Source organism: Pantherophis guttatus, chromosome 4, assembly GCF_059756535.1.
Source record: "Pantherophis guttatus breed Tessera chromosome 4, ASM5975653v1, whole genome shotgun sequence".
Taxonomy (NCBI): Eukaryota; Metazoa; Chordata; class Lepidosauria; order Squamata; family Colubridae; genus Pantherophis; species Pantherophis guttatus.
In genome coordinates this window covers 147,528,229-147,552,603 of record NC_142066.1, presented here as the reverse complement: position 1 = coordinate 147,552,603, position 24,375 = coordinate 147,528,229, and the positions used below count along the sequence as shown (strand labels likewise).

The 24,375-nt window shown below is 41.1% G+C and overlaps 1 protein-coding gene across 1 annotated transcript in view; it reads right to left on the bottom strand.

Annotated features, from left to right (window-relative positions):
- Positions 1–22,816, bottom strand: part of PTPRN2 (protein tyrosine phosphatase receptor type N2) — a 717,244-nt gene extending 694,428 nt beyond the window's left edge. Inside the window, exon 1 of the mRNA XM_060683595.2 lies at positions 22,373–22,816. Coding sequence (XP_060539578.2) covers positions 22,373–22,508 — 136 coding nt within the window. The 5' untranslated portion in view covers positions 22,509–22,816. The remainder of the gene's footprint in view (positions 1–22,372) is intronic.
- Positions 22,817–24,375: the final 1,559 nt, after the last annotated feature.

Sequence of the window (24,375 nt, the reverse complement as noted above, 5' to 3'; positions counted from 1 at the left end):
TACCTTGAAGCGCACCCGGAAGACCACCGGAAGCCAGTGCAGCTCGCGCAGGCAAGGTGTCACATGGGAGCGCCATGTCGCCCTCATAATTACCCGCGCGGCCGCATTCTGGACCAGCTGGAGCTTCCAAGTGCTCCTCAAGGGGAGCTCCATGTAGAGAGCATTGCAGTAGTCCAGGCGAGAGGTGACGAGGGCATGAGTGACCGTGCATAGGGAGTCCCGATCCAGAAAGGGACGCAACTGGCGTATCAGGCGAACCTGATAGAAAGCCCCCCTGGCCATGGCCGTCATATGCTCTTCTAAAGACAGCCGTGCATCCAGGAGGACGCCCAAGTTGCGAGACCTCTCTGTGGGGGCCAATGACTCGCTCCCAATATCCAGAGATGGCACCAGCTGGCTATATCGGGACGCCGGCATCCACAGCCACTCGGTCTTGGAAGGGTTGAGTCGAAGCCTGTTCCTCCCCATCCAGACCTGCACGGCCTCCAGGCACCGGGACATCACTTCAAGGGCATCGTTGGGGTGGTCTGGGGTGGAGATGTACAGCTGAGTATCATCAGCGTACAGATGGCATCGCACCCCAAATCCATGGATGATCTCGCCCAGCGGCTTCACATAAATGTTGAACAGGAGAGGCGAGAGGACCGACCCTTGCGGCACCCCACAAACAAGGTGCCTCGAGGTCGACCTCTGCCCCCCAGCCAACACGGACTGCGACCGGTCGGAGAGATAAGAGGAGAACCACCATAAGACAGTGCCTCCCACTCCCAACCCCTCCAGCCGGCGCAGTATGATACCATGGTCGATGGTATCAAAAGCCGCTGAGAGATCTAATAGGACCAGGACAGAGGAACATCCCCTGTCCCGAGCCCTCCAGAGATCATCGACCAACGCGACCAATGCTGTTTCCATGCTGTACCCAGGCCTGAAGCCGGACTGGAATGGATCCAGATAGACAGCTTCATCCAGGTACTGTGGGAGCTGTCGCGCAACCACACTCTCGACAACCTTCGCCACGAAGCGAAGATTGGAGACAGGACGGTAGTTTGCCAAACCAGCCGGATCCAGAGAGGGCTTCTTGAGGCAGGGCCTCACCACCGCCTCTTTCAAGGCGGGAGGTAAGACACCCTCACTTAGAGAACCGTTAATAATCCTCTGGAGCCAGCCTCGTGTAACCTCCCAGGTAGCCAGCACCAGCCAGGAGGGACACAGGTCCAATAAACATGTGGTTGCGTTCAATCTCCCCAGCATCCTGTCCACGTCCTCGGGAGTCACAGGATCGAACTCCTCCCAGATGACATTCTCAAGACCCGCCTCAGACACATCGCCTGAACCCACCCAGTCAGAGTCCAAGCCGTCCCGAATCTGAGCGATTTTATCGTGCAGATAATACGCAAAATCCTCAGCACGCCCTTGCAAGGGGTCTTCCCACGCTCCCAGATGGAGAAGGGAGCGGGTCACCCTAAACAAGGCGGCTGGGCGATTATCTGCCAACGCGATAAGAGCGGAGAAGTAGTTACACTTCGCTGCTTTTATCGCCATTAAGTAGGTCTTGATATCTCACTAGTGCTTGATACCTCACTAAGTAGGTACCTCACTAGTGCTCGGTCAGATCCAGAACGACTAGCCCTCCAACTACTCTCTAGGTGACTTTTCCGGTGCTTCATCTCCCTCAGCTCCTTGGAAAACCAAGGAGCTGGGTCAATTCGGCGCCAGGTCAGAGGCCGCAAAGGCACAACCCGATCTAAAGCACCAGTGGCCACCCTATCCCAGGCAGCCACCAGGTCTTCCATCGAGTCGTGAGCCAGAGTCTCAGGAAATGGCCCAAGCTCCATTTGGAACCTATCAGGATCCATCTAGTCGGTTCCGCCTCCCTGCGGCAGGGTGTGGCGGTCAGAAAGTCAAGTCTAAGGAGAGAATGGTCTGACCATGACAGGGGTTCCATGACTATATCCCCTATATCTAGACCATTCGACCACTGACCAGAGATAAAAACCAAGTCCAGAGTGTGTCCTCCTATATGAGTAGGGCCATGAATTAACTGGGTCAGGTCCATGGCTGTCATGGAAGCCATGAACTCCCGAGCCACCTCAGACATCTCACCGATGGATGGCAGGTTGAAATCCCCCATGACCATAAGCCTGGGGGTCTCAACCGCCACCCCGGCTATGACGCTGAGGAGCTCGGGCAGGGCCGCTGCCATGCAGCAGGGAGCCAGGTACGCAATCAGCAAGCCCACCTGCAAGCCCTTCACAAGGAGAGATTCACATCCAGCAATCTGAGGTACAGTGGCCTCCCTAGGATTGAGACCTTCCTTTACAATAACCGCCACTCCTCTACCCCTACCTTGAGCCCTCGGCTGATGAAATGCATGGAAACCTGGTGGGCACATCTCAACGAGGGGGACTTCCCCCTCCTGGCCCAACCAGATCTCTGTAATACCCGCCAGGTCCGCTCTCTCCCCTCCTGAATTAGCTCGCAAATGAGGGGGGCTTTGTTAACCATGGACCTGGCATTGCACAGCATCAGCCTAAGACCAGGGCTCTGAGACTCTGGACAACCCAGGGAACGAGATGAGCATTGGGGACTGGAGCACATCACCGCTTGAAGACAGCGGGCACGTGCCCCCACAACACGATGTGGCCCCCTGCTCCCAGGGCAGGACATATATCCAGGACATATATAAAAAATTCACCTTTAATCATGTGAAGATAGAGATTTCTCTGTGCGCAATTCAAATACAGGTAGTCCTCGACATACAACAATTCATTGAGTGACATGTGAAGTTACAATGGCACTGAAAAAAGTTTTTCACACTTATGACCATTGCAGCATCCCCATGGTCATGTGATCAAAATTCAAATGCTTGGCAACTCACTCATATTTATGAAAGTTGCAGTATCCTGGGGTCATGTGATCACCTTTTGCAACCGTTTGACAAACTAACTCAAGATGAAGCCAGATTCATTTAACAATCATTTTACTAAATAAAAAAACTGCAATGATTCACTTCAAAATCTAAGAGACTGGTTTGGACAAAATGCAGCAACACTTTTTCATGTGGCTATTGACAAAAATAGGATTGCCAACATGATCGCCAAAGTCCAATGATGAATATGGCACAAGAAAAAGAAGAAGAAGAAGAAATGATTCACTTAACAACTGTGGTAAGAAATGTTGTAAAATGGGGCAAAACTCACTTAATAACTGTCTCGCTTAGCAACAGAAATTTTGGGCTCAATTGTGATCATAAATCAAAATTACCTGTATGTTTTTCAATCTCCAAATGTAGATGAAAGTTAGCAATTACCAGCAAGAAAATACTTCATTGTTATATATTCCTTTTTACTATGACCACAAAGATTTGCTTCAATCTAAACATTTTCTGCATTGTAAGCACATTGTAAGTATATAGAAAAGAAAGAAAGAAAGAAAGAAAGAAAGAAAGAAAGAAGGAAGGAAGGAAGGAAGGAAGGAAGGAAGGAAGGAAGGAAGGAAGGAAGGAAGGAAGGAAGGAAGGATTTTCCAACTGATATTTTTCTTTTTTCTTATTCTTAATAAATAAATATGTTTTGTTACTGCATATTAATTCTGAATAAAACTTTTTGTGCCTAAAACAAACCAGAGGCTTACAGAAAAAATCTTTTTTCCTTGTTGTCTCAATTTTTTTTGATTTAGCAAATGCTGTGGCCTTATTCCTATCTTGCATATTTTCAAACCTATGAAGTTTTATTCACAGGGACTGCAGTTATAAAGAATAAGGATGTTTGCAAGATGATGGAAAATTGTGAGTGAATATTCAGTGCAACTAATAATTTATTAACACTAGATGGCCTCCTAAATCACAGAGAAATGATTGTACACTGCAATCAAATTTTAACAGGATCTTTCATAAGGAAGATAGTTGTGTCCTTAATTAATGAGAAACATTTTACTATCTCTCCTTCTTTTAAAGCAGCCTATAAACCAGATTTTATGTGTATGAGAGTGTGTATCTTCACTACACAATCTATAGCTGTTAATTTTCCATTTATTTACAAAACCAAAGATTATTATAACATTCTCTTTGGTCTTAAAGCCTGTTTTATTTAAAGTACAGCTTGGAGAGAAATAATGTGCTTTAAATTCATTGTGAGCCTTTTTAATAAATAGACAATGCCACCCTTCTTATTATACTAAGATAATGAAGTTCTTCCTTCTCCTAATCAGAAAATTAAATCAATACATCACTTCATGCAGTGGAAAGTCTATGGACTTTTTTGCCTTCTTGTCAAGCAACACAGTAAATAAATTTACACATTCTGCTTTCATGGAGGAAGTTAATCTCCTACCCATTAACCAAGCTTTGAAATTATGATCTATATGCATTCTAATAACAACTTTCTTATACTGAAACATCTATAAAAATAGGAGAAGATAACAATTAGAAATAAACTGATATTGCTAATTATTAGTCATAAAATTACTATTTCAGTTTCTAGAAATTCTGTACTCTGCTGGAAACACTAGGTAGGATTTGTCCTTTATCGTTGCATAGTTGCTGCTAGTGTTGTAATTGTATTTAACTTTATAGGGACAAATGAAGTTCTTTTCCACCACAACAGATCTAAATGAACACATCATGTACAAGAAATCCAGGGAAATTAATTAGTATACATATCAGAATGTTCTAGGACAATGATGGCTAACCTTTTTGCTGTCATGTGCCAAAAGCGGGGGGAGCACGGGGGAGTCACGTGCACACATGCCCACACCCATAATTCAATGTGCCCCACCCCAGACACATGTGTGTACAACCCCCCGCCCGCTTCCCCTGCTTATGGCATGGTGGGCCTGGTAGGCCCATTTTTCACCCTTCCCGGGCTCCAGAGGCTCTCTTGGAGCCTGGGGAGGGCGAAAACAGCCTTCCCCAAACCCCCCCCCTCCCCGGAGGCGTTCTGGAAGCCGAAAACAGCTTGTTTTCTGACTTCCGATGGACCCTGTAGGCCCAAAAATCAGCTGGCCGGTGTGTGCATGTGCGCCGGAGCTTAGCTAGGGCAACACTCGCATGCCCACTGATATGGCTCTGCGTGCCACCTGTGACACGCATGCCATAGGTTCGCCATCACGGTTCTAGGATAAGGAAGTGATCAGTTGCATTTTAAAATACATACAAGGAATTGCAATATAGGAAGTCCTCAGTTTATGAGAATTGAGACCAGCATTTCCATTGCCAAACAAGATGTTTGTTAAGTAAATCACACCTAATTTTACAACTTTTGCCATATTTATTAAGAGAATCACATGGCCATTAATCAAAGACAAGCTTTGATTTTGCTTGTCAGAAGCCAGCTGGGAAAGTCACCAATGGTGACTCCCATGACCCTTAAGATGCAACTATCATAAATACAGGTCAGTTGCCAATTGCTGAAATGTTGACCACTTTTTTATACATGGACATTTTATATTAATCGTAACTACAATTATATCTTCTGAAGTATAATTAAAATGTGCAAAGTTATATATTCTCAAACATACCAAATGATTAAATTCAAGGCTAATGAGAATCTATGAGCTTAAAAATGCAGACTTCTGCTGTTTTAAGATTAATCTGTTTTGTTTTGTTTGCAAATTATAGTAACCTAGTAAAACATTAGCAAATATTTGTTCTTTACAAAAGAAATAAAGACTTTTTAAAAAGTTCCTTTCTTTTAATCATTCTCTATAATAATTGAATGTGGAATTCAAAACTGGACATTGCAATATTTGCAAAGTCCACTGGCTTTAATTCTCTACTGCTAAATTTATTCTCTGATAGGTGTTTGGGACTGATAGGTGTTTATTTGTAAAAGAAGAGTGAAGAGGGAAAGAACCAGTGGTGGGATTCAAAAAATTTTACTACCGATTCTGTAGGCATGGCTTGGTGGCCATGGCATGGCTTGGTGGGCGTGGCTTGGCTTGGCTTGGTGGGCGTGGCAGGGGAAGGATACTGTAAAATCTATATTCCCTCCACACTCCAGGGGAAGTTTATTGCAAAATCCTCATTTCCTCCCGATCAACTGGGACTCAGGAGGCATAGAATAGATGGGGATGGGGCCAGGCAGAGGTGGTATTTACCGGTTCTCTGAACTACTCAAAATTTCCGCTACAGGTTCTCCAGAACTGGTCAGAACCTGCTGAATACCACCTCTGAAGAGAACATATCTGAGCAAGAAAAATGTTGGTTATATAAATATTACAAACATAAATATATACAAAAATATTTTATCACCTTTAAAATAGGAACAAATAGGAAGAAAAAATTAGCAATGAAATATTTCAAATGTTTTTAAAAACATGGAAACATGGTTTATAGGGTTTATGCTAAACAGATACAAATGACTTTGGGATACCCTACAGGTAGTCCTTGACTTATGATCACAATTGGGATCAGAATTACTATTTTTTCTAAACAAAGCAACTCTTAAGTGAATCACTGTATATCTTAAATGAATCTCATTGTCATTAAGCAAACTGATTTTGTTTGTCAGAAATCAGCTGGCAAATCAGATGATCATCAATCATCAATATATACTGATTGCCAAGCACCTGAAATATAATCACATGGCAGCAGCCAAAAAAGCCAATGCAATCCTGCATTAATAGAGGGATAGAATCAAGATCAGTTGAAATATTAGTATCACTTTATGAAGCCTTGGTAAGACCACCTTTCGAATATTGCATCTAGTTTTGGACACCACAATATAAAAATGTTGAGATTCTGGCAAAAATGCAGAAAAGAGAAACAAAGATGATTAGGGGGCTGCAGACTAAAACATATGAAGAATAGTTGCAGGAATTCGGTATGTCTACTCTAGTGAAAAGAAGGACCAAGGGAGACATGATGGCAGTGTTTCAATATTTGAGGGGCTGCCACATAGAAGGGGTCAATCTATTTTCCAGAGCACCACAAGGCATGGCAAAAAACAACGTGTGGAAACTAAAAAAGGAGAGAAGCAACATAAAACTAAGGAGGAATTTCCTAACAGTGAGAACAATTAACCAGGGAGTGGCTTGCTTTCAGACGTTGTGAGCGCTCCCATCATTGGAAGCTTTTAACAAGGGCCATTTGTCTGAAATAGTATAGGACAGGGGTGTCAAACTCAAGGCCCGTGGGCTATATCTGGCCCACAAGGTGCTTAGATCTGGCCCGCAGGGCCACCCTGGAAACAGCAAAGGTCCGGCCATGGTTCCTCTGTCACTGACAATTGCGATCAGGAGGGCCACACACGGTTCTCCCAGTCTCCATTTTCAGCTGCAATGGCCTCTTGCAGCCCTCTGCTGTTAAATAGTTCGTTCAGGCATGAATTAGGACGAGATTGCGTTTAAACAGAACACTTTATTAAACAGCAACAGGCATTGAGAAAACGCGAACCAGGCTGAGGAGAACTGACAGCCTATTTATAATGCTTAGCTTGTCCAACAGTAACCAATCAGCAACCACAGATACTCCCGCTTTAGGGAGGCCATGCCTCTTGGCCAATCACGGAGTGGCGTCCCCGGTTGCCGGGGCCGCCGAACACAACATCTGCCAACGAAAACGGAGCTTGGGGGGCCATGTGCGTGCCCCTGAGCTCTGTTTTCGCTGGCAGAGGGCTGCAGAAGGCAGTCATAGCTGAAAATAGAGCTCGGGAACCCGTTTTTGCTGACAGAGCACTCGGGCCATCACAGGCGCCCCCAACACAAGCGATGTCAAGCTCACCATGCCTCCCCCTGGCCATGCCCCCCCCTCAAGTTCAAAGACATGCAGCCCTCATTGAAAACGAATTTGACACCCCTGGTATAGGGTCTCCTGCTCGAACAGGGTTTGGATCAGGGGTGGGTTTCACTTACCTTTGCTACCGGTTCGCCCACTGGTTTGACCTCCAAGGTCCCTTCCAACTCTGTTATTCTATATTCTAAGGATCCTCAACAGTTATAAGTGCAACAAATTACTTTTTTGATTTGGTGGCACAGCAGACTAAAGCACTGTTAAGTAACACCAGCTGCCTGAAATTACTGCAAGTTCAAATCTCACCAGGCTCAAGGTTGACTCAGCCTTCCATCCTTTCAAGGTAGGCAAAATGAGGACCCAGTTTGTGGGGGCAATAAGCTGACTTTGTATAAAAAAGAACACCGCTTAGGGGGGCCAAAAGCCCTACTAAGCAGGTATATACAAATGTATGAAGGCTATTGCTTAATGCATTGTAAGCCGCCCTGAGTCTCTGGAGAAGGGCGGCATATAAATCGAACCAATAAATAAATAAATAAATAAATTTTTCAATGCTGTTATAATCCCCGCTAAACAAATGGTTATAAGTCAAGGACTACCTGTATAATTAAAGGGTATGATAAAAAGAAAGTAGATCTTTGTATTAATTATGTGAGAGATTTCGGCAATACAAATATAACAATATCTTCTATCTGTGATTCTCAGTTTGTTAGAGGCACTAAAATAAATTAATGTAAGACCAGCCAATGAATTCCTGATACTTAAAAAAAAAAACCTTGTCTGATTCAGTAGAAACATAATCTCTATATCTTTAAAGATGCAGCAGATACTCTGATGTCAAAAGCAGATGAAAGTAAAACCTTTTATGTTCACTATCCCTTTAGAAGAGTACAGTCAGTTACTATGGTATAAAACTGAAAAACATTATTTTCCTTTGGCTACATAAAAGACCTCCAGTTGGGAGGAAAGTTTAATCATCCTCCTGATGTCCAATTATGAAGCTTTTTTCCCCTACACCTCAAACAGCTTAGATGTGAGCTCTGGAAAGTTCAAAGCAGTGAAGCACAGCTTTATGAGCTGATTTAAGAGAGGTATTTAGGTTATGCTAAAAGTAGTGCTATTAGCAAAGTCTATGAAGCCTCAGTGACTTTAAGTTTCTGTCTGCATTGAGCCCATTTTGATTTATCTGGGTAGGTTTGGGGTTATTTCAAAAAGTTTAGGGAAAGTTGAAAAACAGAAATAGAAAAACTAAATATAAGGTAAATAGAATACAATGAAGCTGATTGCAAATACACCACCTGGAGGCACCACGTGTAATTTGGACAATCATATATTTTTAAATAACAAATAAATGATATAATTAAAAGTCATTTGATGCAATGGTTAAGATGCTGGACTGGAAACTGCGAGATCATCAGTTCTAGGTCCTTCCTTAGGCATTAAAACAATCTGAGTGATTTTGAACCCCTCACATAATATACTTATAATAGTGAGCATTAAATTCAAGCATTAAATCCAAAACAATTGGTTACCTAGATTTATTACCGTATTTTTCAGAGTATAAGACACACCGGAGTATAAGATGCACCTTATTTTTGGGGAGGAAAATAAGAAAAAAGCTGAGTGGGTGAATCGGCCTCCAGAATACCCCCAATCAACTGTTCCCAAAGGTGAATTTTAGCAACAGGTTCGTTGGTTGTGAGCTCTGTACCTTGCTTTTTTTTTGCTTTATTTTTCTGCTTCTGAAATCCTACGAAACAGAGCTTCAGAAAAAAAGGCTCTGAAGCTCTGTTTCTGAGGCTTTTTTTCTGAAGCTCTGTTTGGAGGCTTTTTTTCATAGCTTCGTTTCTAATACTTTTTTCAGCCTCTGAAACCTCCGTTTGAGAAGCTGGGCGGGGCTACATTCAGAGTATAAAATGCACCCAGATTTTCACCTTCTTTTTTGGGGAAAAAAGGTGCATCCTATACTCCTGAAAAATATGGTACTTCTGTCTTAGCTGCTTTCTTTTGATTTGGAGAATCATATGTTATTTTGAAATCACTGCTGTGATATGCAACGATTTTCTCAGTGTTTTCTCTGAGCATTTACCCTAGGTGAAAATAGGATATTCTTTTTCAAAACTATGGATCTGGGGCAGTGGTGGGTTCCTCCCGGTTCCACCTGGTTCTGCCGAGCCGGTAGCGGTGACGATATGACATCACTGAACCAGTTCTGCCCCCCCGCCCCCCCCCCAGTTATTCTTACCTTTTATTTGGCCCAACCCCGAATCTATTGCTGCCTCTCGAATCCCAGCTGATCAGCTAGAAACTCTTGCCGCGGGGCTTCAAAGGGTCGCCCTACAGCTGATCAGTGTTAAAAGGCAGTGTGGTGATAGACCGGTGCCTGCAAAAATAAATGGGTAGACCGGTGCCTGCAAAAATAAATGGGTAGACCGGTGCCTGCAAAAATAAATGGGTAGACTGGTGCTTCCAAAAACAAATGAGTAGATGAGTGCCTCCAAAAACAAATGAGTAGACCGATACAGCTCTGCAAGCAGTTAAAAGCCTGGCCGACCAGTACCTCTGCTAAATCCTAAAGAATTGTCACATTTATTTATTTATTTATTTTGCTTTAATTTATATGCCGCCCTTCTCCGGAGACTCAGGGCAGCTTACAATGCGTTAAGCAATAGCCTTCATACTTTTGTATATTTATACAAAGTCAGCTTATTGCCCCCAGCGTGGCTTGATTGTCACATGACCATCAAGCCACGCCCACACAATAAGCCACACCCACAGAACTGGTAGTAAAAAAAATTTAGAACCTACCCCTGATCAGGGGGGAAATTCAGCAGGTTCTCATGGGTTCTAGAGAACCGGTAGCGGAAATTTTGAGTAGTTCAGAGAACTGGCAAATACCACCTCTGACTGGCCCAGAGTGGGGTGGGAATGGAGATATTTTGCAGTATCCTTCCCCTAGAGTGGGGAAGGAACGGAGATTTTGCAGTATCCTTACCCTGCCATGTTCATCAAGCCACACCACGCCCACCAAGCCACGCCCACAGAACCGGTAATTTAAAAAATTTGAATTCCACCATTGCTATGGATTTATGTTACTAATACTTTTTGGATTCTACAGCTTGCTTTGCTTATTTTTTTTTTTATTGAAAAGTTTTAAAAAGTTTTACAGACATTTCCCCTTCCCCCTCCCTCCTCCCCTTCCAGCCCTCCCCTCCCCCTCCCCCTGCACTTACCAGAGCAAAATACAGGGTATAACATTTGACAATCATAAGCTAACATAAGCTAATTATCTATAGCCTCCTATCCCCCTCTTGAACTTTTAACTCCCCTTTTACTAAACTAAATTTAAGTACTTTATAAAATCTCTTTGATCATTCATAAGCTATTTGAAATTTTTTAGTCCGATATTTGCCTTGAATATAATCAATCCATCTTCTCCATTCTAACATATATTTCTCATTTGAATGGTCCTTTAGATATGCTGAAATTTTTGCCATTTCTGCTAAATTTACTACTTTTAATGTCCATTCTTGAATAGTAGGTAAATCTTCCTTCTTCCAGTACTGCGCCAAGAGTCTTGCTGCAGTTATTAAGTTCAGAATCAAATTGGTCTCTATAACCATACAATCTGTAATTATACCTAACAAAAACAACTGTGGAGTAAACTTTATCCTTTTTTAAAAAATATTTTGAATAATCCACCATATTTTTATCCAAAATGCTTTAACTTTTTTACAAGTCCACCAAACATGAAAATAGGTAGCATCAACACAATCACTTCTCCAACATTTGGGTTGTAGATTTGGGTACATACAAGCTAACTTTTTAGGATCCCAATGCCATCTATAAAACATTTTGTAAAATTTTTCTCTCAAATTTTGAGCTTGTTTAAATTTTACATTTCTTACCCAGATCCTTTCCCATGTTTCCATCATTATTGGTTCCTCAAAATTTAGTGCCCATTTTATCATACAATCTTTAACTAACTCCGTCTCCGAGTCTATTTCTATCAATATATTATACAACCTTTTTATGTGCATTTTACTCTGGTCCCTAATTTGTTTTATCAAATTTTCTTGACTTTGTGTAATACCAATTTTCTGATCTTTTTTCCATCTATTCTGCAGCTGCACATATTGAAACCATTGCTTTGCTTCTTAAAGTGTGTGAAAACACAGGAAGTTTTGAACAGGCTGGTTTCTCACTAAGCTTCTCTGCTGGGTTATATTCTTCATATATTCATGCAGATCAGCCTTGCAGTTATAAATCATACCAGCCTTGTTTCAACCTAAAGGAAGTCCGCATACAAGCATCCAAAAGACATTCTACCTTTTCCAGTGTTCAACCAATCACTCTTGCTTCCCATATTGAGTTTACAGGGACATAGTTGAGAGTCATAGCCATGAAATCATAGAATTGTAGAGTTGGAATGACCTACAAAGATCATCTGATCTAGTCATCTGTAAACCTATTAAACTTTCCATAAGAGTGGTTGTCTAACCTTTTGTTAAAAATCTCAAGATGGAGAATCCATAATCTCAATATGCATATTATTCTATTCTTGAAACAATGTTATTGTCTAGAATTTCAGTAGTGTGGTTCAGCATATCACAGTAGTATCATTATTAGATGTTAGATGTTATCAGCGGTCAATCCAGTCAGTGTTTTTCTATGCAAGAAATACTAAATAAATAAAGTGTTGGTAAGAGGAATTAAACCTAATTCTTACTATTCTTATCTAAATTAGTAAATTTGTCATTATGAAAGAACAGCAATAACAGATTTTAATATTCAGAAATTCTGGAAAAACTATTCCTATGTTGACTTAAAAAAATGTTAATGAAATACCAAGAATTATCAATTAAAGAATCATCCTGCAATGCTAGGCAATCATTAGCACCAATTTAACACAACTACATCATTCATAGACAAACTAGATTTCAAATACAGCTAGAAATGTTCTTGCTTTACAGGAGGAGAAAATTATTAATTCTTCTCGATAAACCTGAAGTCTTCTTTGCAAATGTCTCAAATTCATATCTTGGTTTACTGGAGCAGGGGAAAGGGTCTTGGGAGTGGGAAATAAAGTAAAATTTTGAAAAAGGAACACTTTTCTTTCTTTGCTATCTTTTTAACACGAGTTTTAATACCAGAGCAAAAGTGAGTGAGAACAAAAGGGGATCGAAGAGTCCCATGGGAGGGGACAAGAGAAATAATAGTAACCTACAAAATGTGTGTCATGACATCACAATTCAAATACAATAACATTGCTTGTGACACAAGCATGAAGGACTGAAGAATGAAATCATGAAATCATCATGAAATCATGACACTTTTTGTCATTTCGTTTATCATTATGATTAGTGACAGAAGTTTGAAGTTATGTAGCAATATTATCCAATTAATTGGATTTGAAAACAGTTTTAAAAAGCCAAGAAGCAACAAACTTTTTAAACTCTTGAATTTTGCATAAGCAAAATAGTTCAAATCTCACCAGGCTCAAGGTTGACTCAGCCTTCCATTCTTCCAAGGTGGGTAAAATGCAGACCCAAATTGTTGGGAGCAATATGCTGATTCTGTAAACTGCTTAGAGAGGGCTGTAAAGCACTGTAAAGAGGTATATAAATCTAAGTGCTATTACTATTACTATGACAAATAAAATAACACTAATCCAGCATTACTTTTTCTTTAAATAAAAATAAACATATAATCCCTTACAATCTAACAATTCTGCAAGAACTTTATGTAACTTACTTATGAATATTCACATTTCAAGAGAGAGCAGTGATTAAGTATATAAAGTGACTTTATAATTAAAAAGTATCCTAACTGTTGCCCTCCAAAGCGTTGGACTTTAATTCCCAAGATCCATAAACTTTATAGTCAATCACTAGTGAGGTATTACACTACACTAGTTACACTAGTGAGTGTAACTCATCTAAACAACAGAGGGTTGAGTAAATCCTGTTTCTTGGCAGCTAATGGAGAAAATAAAGGGGCAATTTCCAGGCAAGCTTCAAGAAGGCCTTAAAACTTTTCTTTAAAAATCTGTACCAATTCTAGGAATACTTCCCTAAGCAAGGTGTTTGTCAAATTAAACATCTGTACTTTTGTTCTTCAGTTGTGAAACTGCTGTCCACTTGCAATTATATTAAATGTTTCACAGAGATATGTTTGAGCCTGTTTGATCTAGTGATTAAAGGTACAGACTTAAAAACTGGGAAACTGTGCTTTCTACTCCTATTTTAAGCATGAAGCTTAAGCTGGGTGAATTAGGATCAATCATTTTCGGTCAGCTCTGAGAAGAAGACAAGAGCAAATTCCAACAAATTTGTCAACTCTTCCAGAAATATTCAGTGACCTAAAAAGAGGGTGATGTTGTCATTGTCAGAGTTGGTGGAACCACAGAAGCAGAAAGGTGTTATTAGGACAACTTGCCCTGCTGTAGGGCAACACAAAAGAATACGGAAGACTCTTTCTATTGCAAACAGTGCACAAAGATAGTCACTCTTGTGCCAGGATGTCATTAAAACTTTCTCCTTGCAACACAGATGGAGAAAATATCGTAGCGAGAGAGAGAGAGAGAGAGAGAGAGGCTTAAGACTTTATGGGAAGGATTTTTTTTTTTTGCACTATATTGAATCATTTAAAACATATAAGGAATGGTTGGTGGAATTGGGTATGTCTAGTTTGATGAAAAAAAGGATTAGGGGAAACATGATAGCAGTGTTCTGATATCTCAGGGGCTGCCACAAAGAAGAGGGACTCAAGCTATTCTCCAAAGCACCTGTGGGTAGGACAAGAAGCAATGGGTGAAAACTAATCAAGGAGAGAAGCAACTTAGAACTAAGGAGAAATTTCCTGACAGTTAGAACAATTAATCAGTGGAACAACTTGCCTCCAGAAGTTGTGAATGCTCCAACACTGGAAGTTTTTAAGAAAAGATTGGATAACCATTTGTCTGAAGTAATGTAGGGTATCCTGCCTAAACAGGGGGCTGAACTAGAAGATCTCCAAAGTCCCTTCCAACTCTGTTATTCTATTCTATCTCCCCAACAGGTCTTCTGCATAAATATCTAGGTTTTGCCTACCAAATATCAATGCTAAAAAAGCTTTCTTTCAGCTCAGGCCAAGCTCACTCAGATCTAGGCAAAACCATGTAGTGGATTCATTCTCATATTATCTTGCAGCCCCATGCGCCAAAGAGCACCAACCTCCTATTTTAAGCAACAGCTCCATTTTTGTGCTTCAATCCTCTCCCTAATGCAAGTGGGCTTGAATTAGAGCTTCATGCTCTTGTTTATTTCTGCAGTGACGACAATGCTAGTCATCAATTAGCAGCAAAACTAAAATTGTTGCCTTCTTTAAGAGATCTCTTATTTAATTATGGCCAAAATCTATACGAAGCCTACTCTTCTGGTTCCAGCCACTGCCACTCTTGGAAAATTCATCTTTCATGCTTATCAAATTAAGGGTTTCAAATATTTGAATATATCTTTCCAAGCCTCAGAGACCTGGAATCAACAGCAAAACAGCCACTGCCAGAATTATTCCAGTCATAAATTTCCAAGCTGAGTTCTGCATTTTATCAATCGTAATGGCAATGACTGTATTCCTGCTGAAATAAAAACATTCTGAGTACAGTCATTATCCACATGTCATATAGCATGCAGATTAAGTACTTAAAAACAAGTTACATGACAGGAGGCAATCCAAACAAAATATTTCAGACCTACATTATGATTCCTACATCTTATATCAAATTCCTTCCTGAGAGTGGAATCTAGTCTAATTTTTTGGGAAATGACACACTGCTACTTGAAATTTGAGATTAAATTACTTTTTTTCCCCTGGCAGTCTTGTCCTAGCAGGATAGTTTTATGTCCTTATGAAAGACAAATATTACTACAGAATTAAAGCATAATGGATATTAAATCTTGATTATATTCCCAAACAAGAATTCATTTATTACTCAAACATAAATAATGTACCTATGAGAAGGGTTTAAAATCTTGACCTTCTCCTATTTGCAAGATCACATGTTCCTCTTCTACCTCTTGAATAACTATTGTAGATGGTGAAATTCCTCAATCTTCTCTCTTTATAGCCTTCTTTCTAAAACTAGAATCCTCCAGATGTATTGAACTTCAACTATAGGACACAGAAATAGATCTGGCAGGAAATTATGGGAGCAGAAGATCAACATATTTTAATAACACCTGGATAACTGAAATTGAACAATTTCATCCAATCTCATCATCACTGTCATTACCACATTGGCCATATCCTGTTGTCTATGTAATCTCATAGACAACAGGATATGGCCTCTCTTTTTCTGAGATTTCATTCACTCCAGTTATTTCTCCAAAATTTGAAATTATATCCATTCTTCCTTTCAATTGTTTATCTTCTTGATTATCTTCCTCTGTTGTTTATCAAGCATCACTCTTGTTCAACATATTTAAAAGCATAAACTTATATCCAGTTGGAAAACTGTTGAGGTTTTTTTTAGAGATATCTACAACAGAGACTTATGATTTGGGGGAATGTGATCCAATTGTTGGGAAAGATCCCAATTAAAATTATTTTTTTATCATTAAGAATCAATCAAGAATATTTGATCCTAAAAAGATCAGAGACAATGATTGTGGCGGTTTATGGTATATCAGAAGCCATTATATAATTTATAATAACGCATTGTAAGCCACCCTGAGTCTCCGGAGAAGGGCGGCATATAAATCAAATAAAAAAAAAATTCTGTAAATGACATACAATAATAGATTATTAACAGAGGGCTTTAAAATCTAATCTTGCTGTTGGCTTTATCTGTTAATCATGTTTTATACACACAAACATACACAGAATATATTGAGTAGATAGATGTCAAGTAAAATTGGTTGGGTAAACAGAATTGTAGATCATAAATTGTGGGCCTGTTTCACAATATTTGAAATAAATATATTTATTTCAAGAATATATATTTCCCTAGTATTCAACTAGATGAGACAATCCATGTGTATGTGGGGTTGTTGTTGTACTGCAACGCTCTCTACATGGGGCTCCCCCTGGGGTGCACCCGGAGGCTCCAGCTGGTCCAGAACGCGGCCGCGCGGGGGATTTTGGGGGCGACGAGGCGCTCCCACGTGACACCTCTCCTGCGCGAGCTGCACTGGCTCCCGGTGGTCTTCCGGGTGCGCTTCAAGGTGTTGGTGACCACCTTTAAAGCGCTCCATGGCTTAGGGCCGGGGTACTTACGAGACCGCCTTCTGCCACCAATAGCCTCCCACCGGCCAGTACGCTCCCACAGAGTGGGCCTCCTCAGGGTGCCGTCCGCCAGACAATGTCGGCTGGCGACCCCCAGGGGGAGAGCCTTCTCTGTGGCGGCGCCCACCCTCTGGAACAACCTCCCCCCAGAGCTACGTACAATAACAGACCTCCGGATTTTTCGGCGGGCCCTAAAAACCCATTTATTTCAACTAGCTGGGCTGGCTTGAGTCAAATTTTAAACGGATTTTAAATTGAAATGTTTTAATTACGGCCAAAATTATTTAATTATTTTAAACAGATTTTAGATTTTGTATGTTTTGTATGTATGTCTTGTTTTTACTTTGGCTGTTCACCGCCCTGAGTCCTACATTGGAGAAGGGCGGTATAGAAATTTAAACAAATAAATAAATAAATAAAATCTTGTTTTTTTCCTATACATATTTTTTTCTTTTTTTTAATGTCATATTTAGTTTTGCTTTGTTCTTGTATTTGTTCTTTTCTTTTTGGGGGGAGTTAACATTGTGAATAAAATACAACATTTATTGCAAAAAATATTTTAAAACACATTTTAGCTATGTAACAATTTTTTTTTGCCATTATCTTAAACTTTTTATCTCAGAACTCCACTCCAAAATCTTCCAGTCTTACCAACTGGAAATCCATCTTCATCCTGAACACACGTTGTCCCACTTTCCACAACATCACTTCTCAACTCTTCCATCCCTGCTGTTCAAAAGCTCTCCAGAATCTAGTTCCTTAAATAGCTGCACATATTAGGATTTCCCCTGACAGAGAATAGAACAACTAAAAGAAGCAGTGCAACAGGGGTGTCTGTCAAACTGGATTTCTTCAAGGGCCGGATCAGCATTGTAGTTGTCCTCTGGGGGCCAGACGGGACGGAAAGCAGACAGGACGGATGCCTCCTGCAGCACCCTGCTGGCCAAAACGGGATATGGGGGCCATGCGCAGGGCCCCTTCTGCCCCATTTTCACTAGCAGAGGCACCGCGGGCCAGTCCTTTGCTATTTCTAGACCAGCATTGCAGGCCAGATCTAAGCACCTGCGGGCCAAATTTGGCCTGTGGGCCTTGAGTTTGACACCCCTGCAGTACAAGATCTGAAGATATGGAGAGATCCGGCCTATTCATAGAATTGCCAAGAGTTGGACATGACTGAATGGATAACATCATAATCATCATCATATTTATGTAGTAGTATTGCTTTTTCCTGCCCTAAATTTTACCTGTCTGTGACTTCTTCAAGTATTGAAGTGTAATGTCCTCTTTGATACAGTATGTTAATTATGCTAATTTTAAGAAATGCTATGTTCTTCTCAAAAGCTTTCTTGTGATCTTCCAGTTTTGGAGATTAGACAGCTTATCATCTGTTTTATACTTTCATTCCCAATACTTTCCTTAGAGACACTTGTGTGATTTGAGTCCCACGATCTATCTAGTCTTCTTAAATCTTTCCGTTCCTCCTGTCTTTAGTTCACCAGTTTTTTGCTTCTAAAATTTTCTTTATCTTTTCTAGTAGTTTGTTTTTAAATGATATATTGTTGCTTTAACCATTACTAAATATACCCTCCTAAAAAAAATCCCTCAGAGTATGGCGTTTTTCTCATTGCCAAATTTTATTACATAGAATTGTTACAGAAAATAATTTTGTAAAAATGAATCATAAAAATATAAACATTATTTCCACACATTAGGACAAATGTTTGTTGTCTTTATTTTTTCCTGGAATTTTAATTTCCCAATTAAACAAAACAAAAAAAAATAAGAGTGATTTTTATAGTTGAAACTGAGGTTGTTGTTTTTTTTAATTCAAAGGAAAATGAATTGCAAATCAGTTTAGGTACACAGACTTTTATAAAACTAAACAGGAAAAACTATATTCATATATTCCAGTTATTATCTTCAATTCATATTCAATAGCAAAGTAAGATAAATAAAAGTACCCCGAGATATTTCAATCAATTAAAATATACCATCAAAAAATATCCAAATGCATTATGTATTTTTCTGGAAAAATGCACCCTTTCATATGATCTAAGAAAAATAATCTGAGGTCAATCATAAATGAAGCCATGCTCAAGATCTTCCATAAATTGTCTGTCCATTCTTTTTGTAAAATGTCCTCCTAAATTCTTTTAAACTGTAGCTTGAAATGTCCTGTAAATAATCCTAGCTTAATTCCAACTAGCTTATCTTTTTAGCCTAGAAAACAAACATTAAAATGAATTATTTCAGTGTGCTTTGAACAACAATAGAACTTTGAACAACAATGTATAAATACTGATTCATTTATTCGTTCCTGATAGTCTTATAAAGCAGTTCAAGGACAAAAGCTGAATTAACTTGCTCTTTCATAAAATAAAAAAAGAGAGAGCTTATAAAGGTTGTTATGAAACTGCAGGTTCTCCAATTTCTTCATAAAAAGGAATGGTGTTTTTTTCCCAATATATTTGGAGTAAACAATTACAATAATAACTATGAATCAAATGTTTGGTACGTGATATATGATATTTGGGATTTAATAGACCTTTGTCAGTCTTTTTTAGGATGTGATTTTTTTTAATGGAAATTACAAGATTCATTCATGAAAATCAGTTATCTGCTTACTGTGGGCACTTTTAGGCTAGCTCCATTCATTGCACTATGTACTTAATGGGGATTGTTTGATTTTATTGGGTTATGTGAATACAACGATCAGAACTTGCACACCATAGTTTCTGACTCTGCTATGTTCTATGAACTCAAGCAATTGTGTCTTATACAAGGATCCATGATTAAGAATGTGTGAACCCAGTCATGAAAACCTGTGTAGGGGTTAAATTCTTAGACTATGATAGGAAGACCAAGTTTCAGATTTCCTGTCAATCAATGAAGGATTCAGGGCCAATCAACTCTCTCACAGCCCTATCTACCTTACAAGGCTGTTGTGGGAAAAAATAGGAGGTCAAAGCACTATATTCACTGCCTTTTGCTCCTGAATTAAAGGTTATAATAACTATTTCCTGCCCTGTTTTCCCCAAAATAAGACATCCCCTGATAATAAGCCTAATCGGGCTTTTGAGCACATGGCAATAAGGCTAAGCGCTTATTTCAGGGTTCAAAAAAATATAAGACAGGGTCTTATTTTTGCATGCATATACTAACACATAAAAATATGCACATATATAGAAAGATATGCTCTTTTCTAGGGTTATTTTAAATACAATAAAGTAGAAACATGGGATATGATGAATGTCTTGGAAGAACAACCTACAAATATAGGAACAATTTAACCAAATTATTTGACCTCTTAACTTTTTTGACCCTTCATTCCCAAACACACACACTCCTCCCTTCACACACACACACAGACACACACACACACACACACACACACACTTTTGCACAGACACAAACACACACACATTCCAAGATGTTCTTTTAGCAAGATCTTCCTGTGGAATCTTCAAGATACCGTATATTCTTTTATAAATTAGATGAACCTGATTTGTTAGATTAATGTTAAGACTGCAGTTAAAATATAGGATTACAGTTTGAAAATGTCTAATTCTTGGAACTCAGATACCATGAGAATCAAAGAGCTGAATGAGTGAGACGGGTTTTTAAAAGATTAAGAGTTAGCATTCAGAACTATTTAAAAGGAAAGGAAACCTGAAGATATGTTTGCTGAACATTCCAATACAACTATATTTGAAATTTTCTTAATTTGGGGAGATTATTTAGTGATTACTCTCTATTAAATCTGATTTTGAAACATTTCTTACAGTAGCACAAACAGTGATCATTAAAGATCTCAACATGTGGCTGTGTTGTTAAATAAGATTTCAGTTGGAAGTGACAACTTGTCAGAACTCTAGCAAGTTATAAACTATTTGGTTTCATAAGCCACTATAGCTAGGCTCACATAATATTAAGTTATATGCCAATTATAACACCTCACAATTCATGAATATGAATGTTAGGAATTATTTGACTGGAAAGTCTGAACTCCACATGAAAGAGGTAAAAAGAACAGAAAGAAAGACCAATGAATGGAATATATATATATACAAGTATAAAGTTTTCATCTCATTATAAGGATAATTAAGTTATAGAAGTGACATTACCTGGTTTGATTAAAAAAATGGAATAATCACCTGGCAACATGCTGAATCTCCAGTGGAAATAGTGGGTGGCCCAAATGATTCCATAGTGTAATATGATTTTATTTCTATAACTTGTCTTTGAGTTGAGTATATCAGACAGATTTCATGCCAGATTTAATTCAGGAGAAAAAGTTCTGAATGGACAAAGCAATGGCAAATGATTGCATGAAAGAAGCACTCAATGTGAGGAGGGTTTAGTGAATAATCATTTAGTAAGAATCATTTATAAGAGAATGGAGTCAGTAGGCAACTTTAGCATTCTCAAATTATTTATAACATCTGACAGAAGTGCAGTAAAGCCTTTAGATATAGATGCACCCCTTGAAACCAGTATGGCATTCAAAATTAGTGACTGTAATAGCAAACTAGTATCCAAATAAGTCTGTTTGTGTGAATTATATTTCATGAAGATGACTTTTTAATCTTCAAATGCACCAAGAGATTCTTATTCTTAAAGCAGCTGGTTTAGGCCTTTTTTGGAAATATAATGGCAGTGCCAAGCCAGAACATGCTTTTTGATGACTCTGGTGGAATTTAACTTGGGACTGTAAGTGTGTACATAATTAAGATACCTTATTTCATCTAGCAGGTGGGAGAACTGGGGGGGGGGGTTGTAATACAGAAGTGGGCTGCTGAGGAACCTGAGATGGCAACATCAGAAACAGGTTGGGTTTCACCAGGAGCTACATGCAGGTAGGAAATGGTAGAGAACCAACTGTGAATAGAAGAGGTAAGTGGAGGGATAAATAGGTTTCTGATTATAAGAAGCAAACTGGACATTGTGGACCTCTGGAGCAATTCGGGAGGGGGCAGGTTAATTATAAAGGGGAGGAATAAGACCTTCCAGACAAAGGTGGGGGCAGAAGGGACGCTTCCTGGCCAGGATGTCGATGGCAGGAAAGATGTCAGGGGCCTGCGAGAAGCTTCGGCGCGCAAACGAAGACCAGGCTGTCCGGGCTCCCTTCCTCTCCCTGCCGCAGTCGCCACAGGCTCTCTTCGGATGTCCAAGCTGGCAGAGCCCCTTCCTGTTCCCTCCGCAGCTACTTTCCCACCGGCGGCCGGGTAGGCGGCCTGAGCTCACCTGTCAACGTCCCTTCCCCGCCCTCTCCGATTTCTCCTGCGGTGGCCGAGGCTCCTCCTGCCCGGTTTTCGGCCGCGCGCGCCGCGTCTCCCCTTCCCGCCCGCCCGCCCGCCGCGGCCGGAGCTCGCCACTCACCGAATTTGGCCTCGGCCGCAGCCGCGGCTCCGGCTCCAGTGCGCAAGAGGGGTCGGTGCCGGGCGACGAGGAGGAGCAGAAGCAGCTGCTGCAGCAGGCGGCCAGGCAAGCGGGAGCCGAGCGACCCCATGGTCATGCGTGGCCCATGGCAAGTGCCCGCGGCTGCCTGGTACTGGCCCCGAACTCCGGCGGACCACTCAGTCCATGCGCGCCGCTGCTCGGGTCGTCGCTGGGCAAGGCTAGCAACGCCACCCGGCTCCGGCGTCTCCAAGACCCAGGACAGCGACCAGCGCCGTCCCTCGCCCGCCTCAGCCCCTCCCTCTTTCCTTCCCCCCCGCAGGCGCCTCCTCCGCTTCCTCGCCCCGAAAGGCCGGCGGGCGAGGCTGCTCCGGTCGCCCCGTGGCTGCCTTAGGCGTTCCTTTCCGAGGTGGGAGACGGGCGCAGGTCCCCCGACCCCGCCTCAGTTCCCCGCTTCCCTCCCCCGGCTGAACTGTTCCAATTCGAGGCGCGGGTGCAGAGAAGCCCCTCGACCAAAATGGAAGCGCCGGTTCCGGCACTTTTGACCATGCCTCGACTTGGTAGCCTTACGCCTCGCCCCTCCCGGCCCCTCCTGGCTGGGCAGCCCGGGGCCTTCGGTTGAGGAGCCCACGGCCCCGCTCTCGCTTCTTGATGCCTCCCCTCCTCTCCTCACCCCACCCAAGCCTTGGATCTGTCTCCACACCCTCCTGCACCCTCAAAATTGTACCGTATGCCCTTAAGTGTAAGCAAAAGACGGAATGCCGCCTTGCTGCCTTGGCTGGGATTATTGTACATACATAGATAAGCACCATTTTGTTTCAGGAAAACACGTTTGGAAAGCCGGACATCAGAAGCGCGCGTAGCGCTTCTCTATCCCATGTGTGAGACTCTGCAGAGAGCCAGGCTGGACACCTCCTTAGTCCCTCCTCCTTGCTGGTGCAACCTGGAAGTAGGAAGATGCGACCCAAGGATGCCCGCAGCGTCTGGTCAGAAGAAGTCAAGCTGTGGAGCTGGCAGTGTGTTGGAGCTCCTCTGGTTTGGGTGGGGGGGAGGATTTCATGCCTTCTTTGATTCTGCAAAGAGTACACCGTTATCATGTTTTGCAGCCTCCTCTCCAAGAGGTTATTGGGCGTGAGTGTTTGATGTCCTGGTAGTGGCCATCACCTCCTCAACTTAGCAGGTTCCATCATGGAAATGTTTATTCAAAAATGTAGGACATCAAAAGTCATCATTAAGCTTTTAATGTGGCGTAGAGGTGGAAAATAGATCAAACTGAAAGGATCTCTGATTAATTACATCTCATTTGGCTTACAAATGAAATGTAAATATAAAATCAGACTAGACTTTGACTCTTACTCTCAGCTGTGACCACTAGGCAATAGATGTCTATTTACCAGATTTGAGGGTGAGGAAGAGGAAAATTGTGGAGAGACAGAGAAACTGCAAGATCCTTTTCCACACTTGGTTTAAATTTCGGACTACTACTACTGTGTTTCCCCCAAAATAAGACCCTCTCTTACATTTTTCTGAACCCTGAAATAAGCACTTCGCCTGATTGCCCTGCACTCAAAGCCCAATTGGGCTTTTATCAGGGAATGTCTTATTTTGGGGGAAACAGGGTAGTTGTGCATAAAACTCCAAGCTGTATTGGTAATGCAAATCTAAAGATAAACCAACTTAAAATTCAGTCACTCAGGAGTCAAGTATGTTTTGAATCAAATTTAGTTCTATGGCGGTACAAAATACATCTATGCAAAATATGAAAATAGCTTTCATCACTTTACAGTACATCCCAGTCTAATCTGGGGCCCTTCACCTTGAATTACCTGGTGTTCTCCCAACCAACCATTACCAGTGCTGTCACCTAGTGGCCAGAAGTACCTCTGACTTAAAAGCTGACAAGTGAGCCAGAAGCCCCAAGGATGTTTCCCAGCATTTTATATAATCAGATTATCAATACTTGACAGGAAACAGACTGCAAGAGT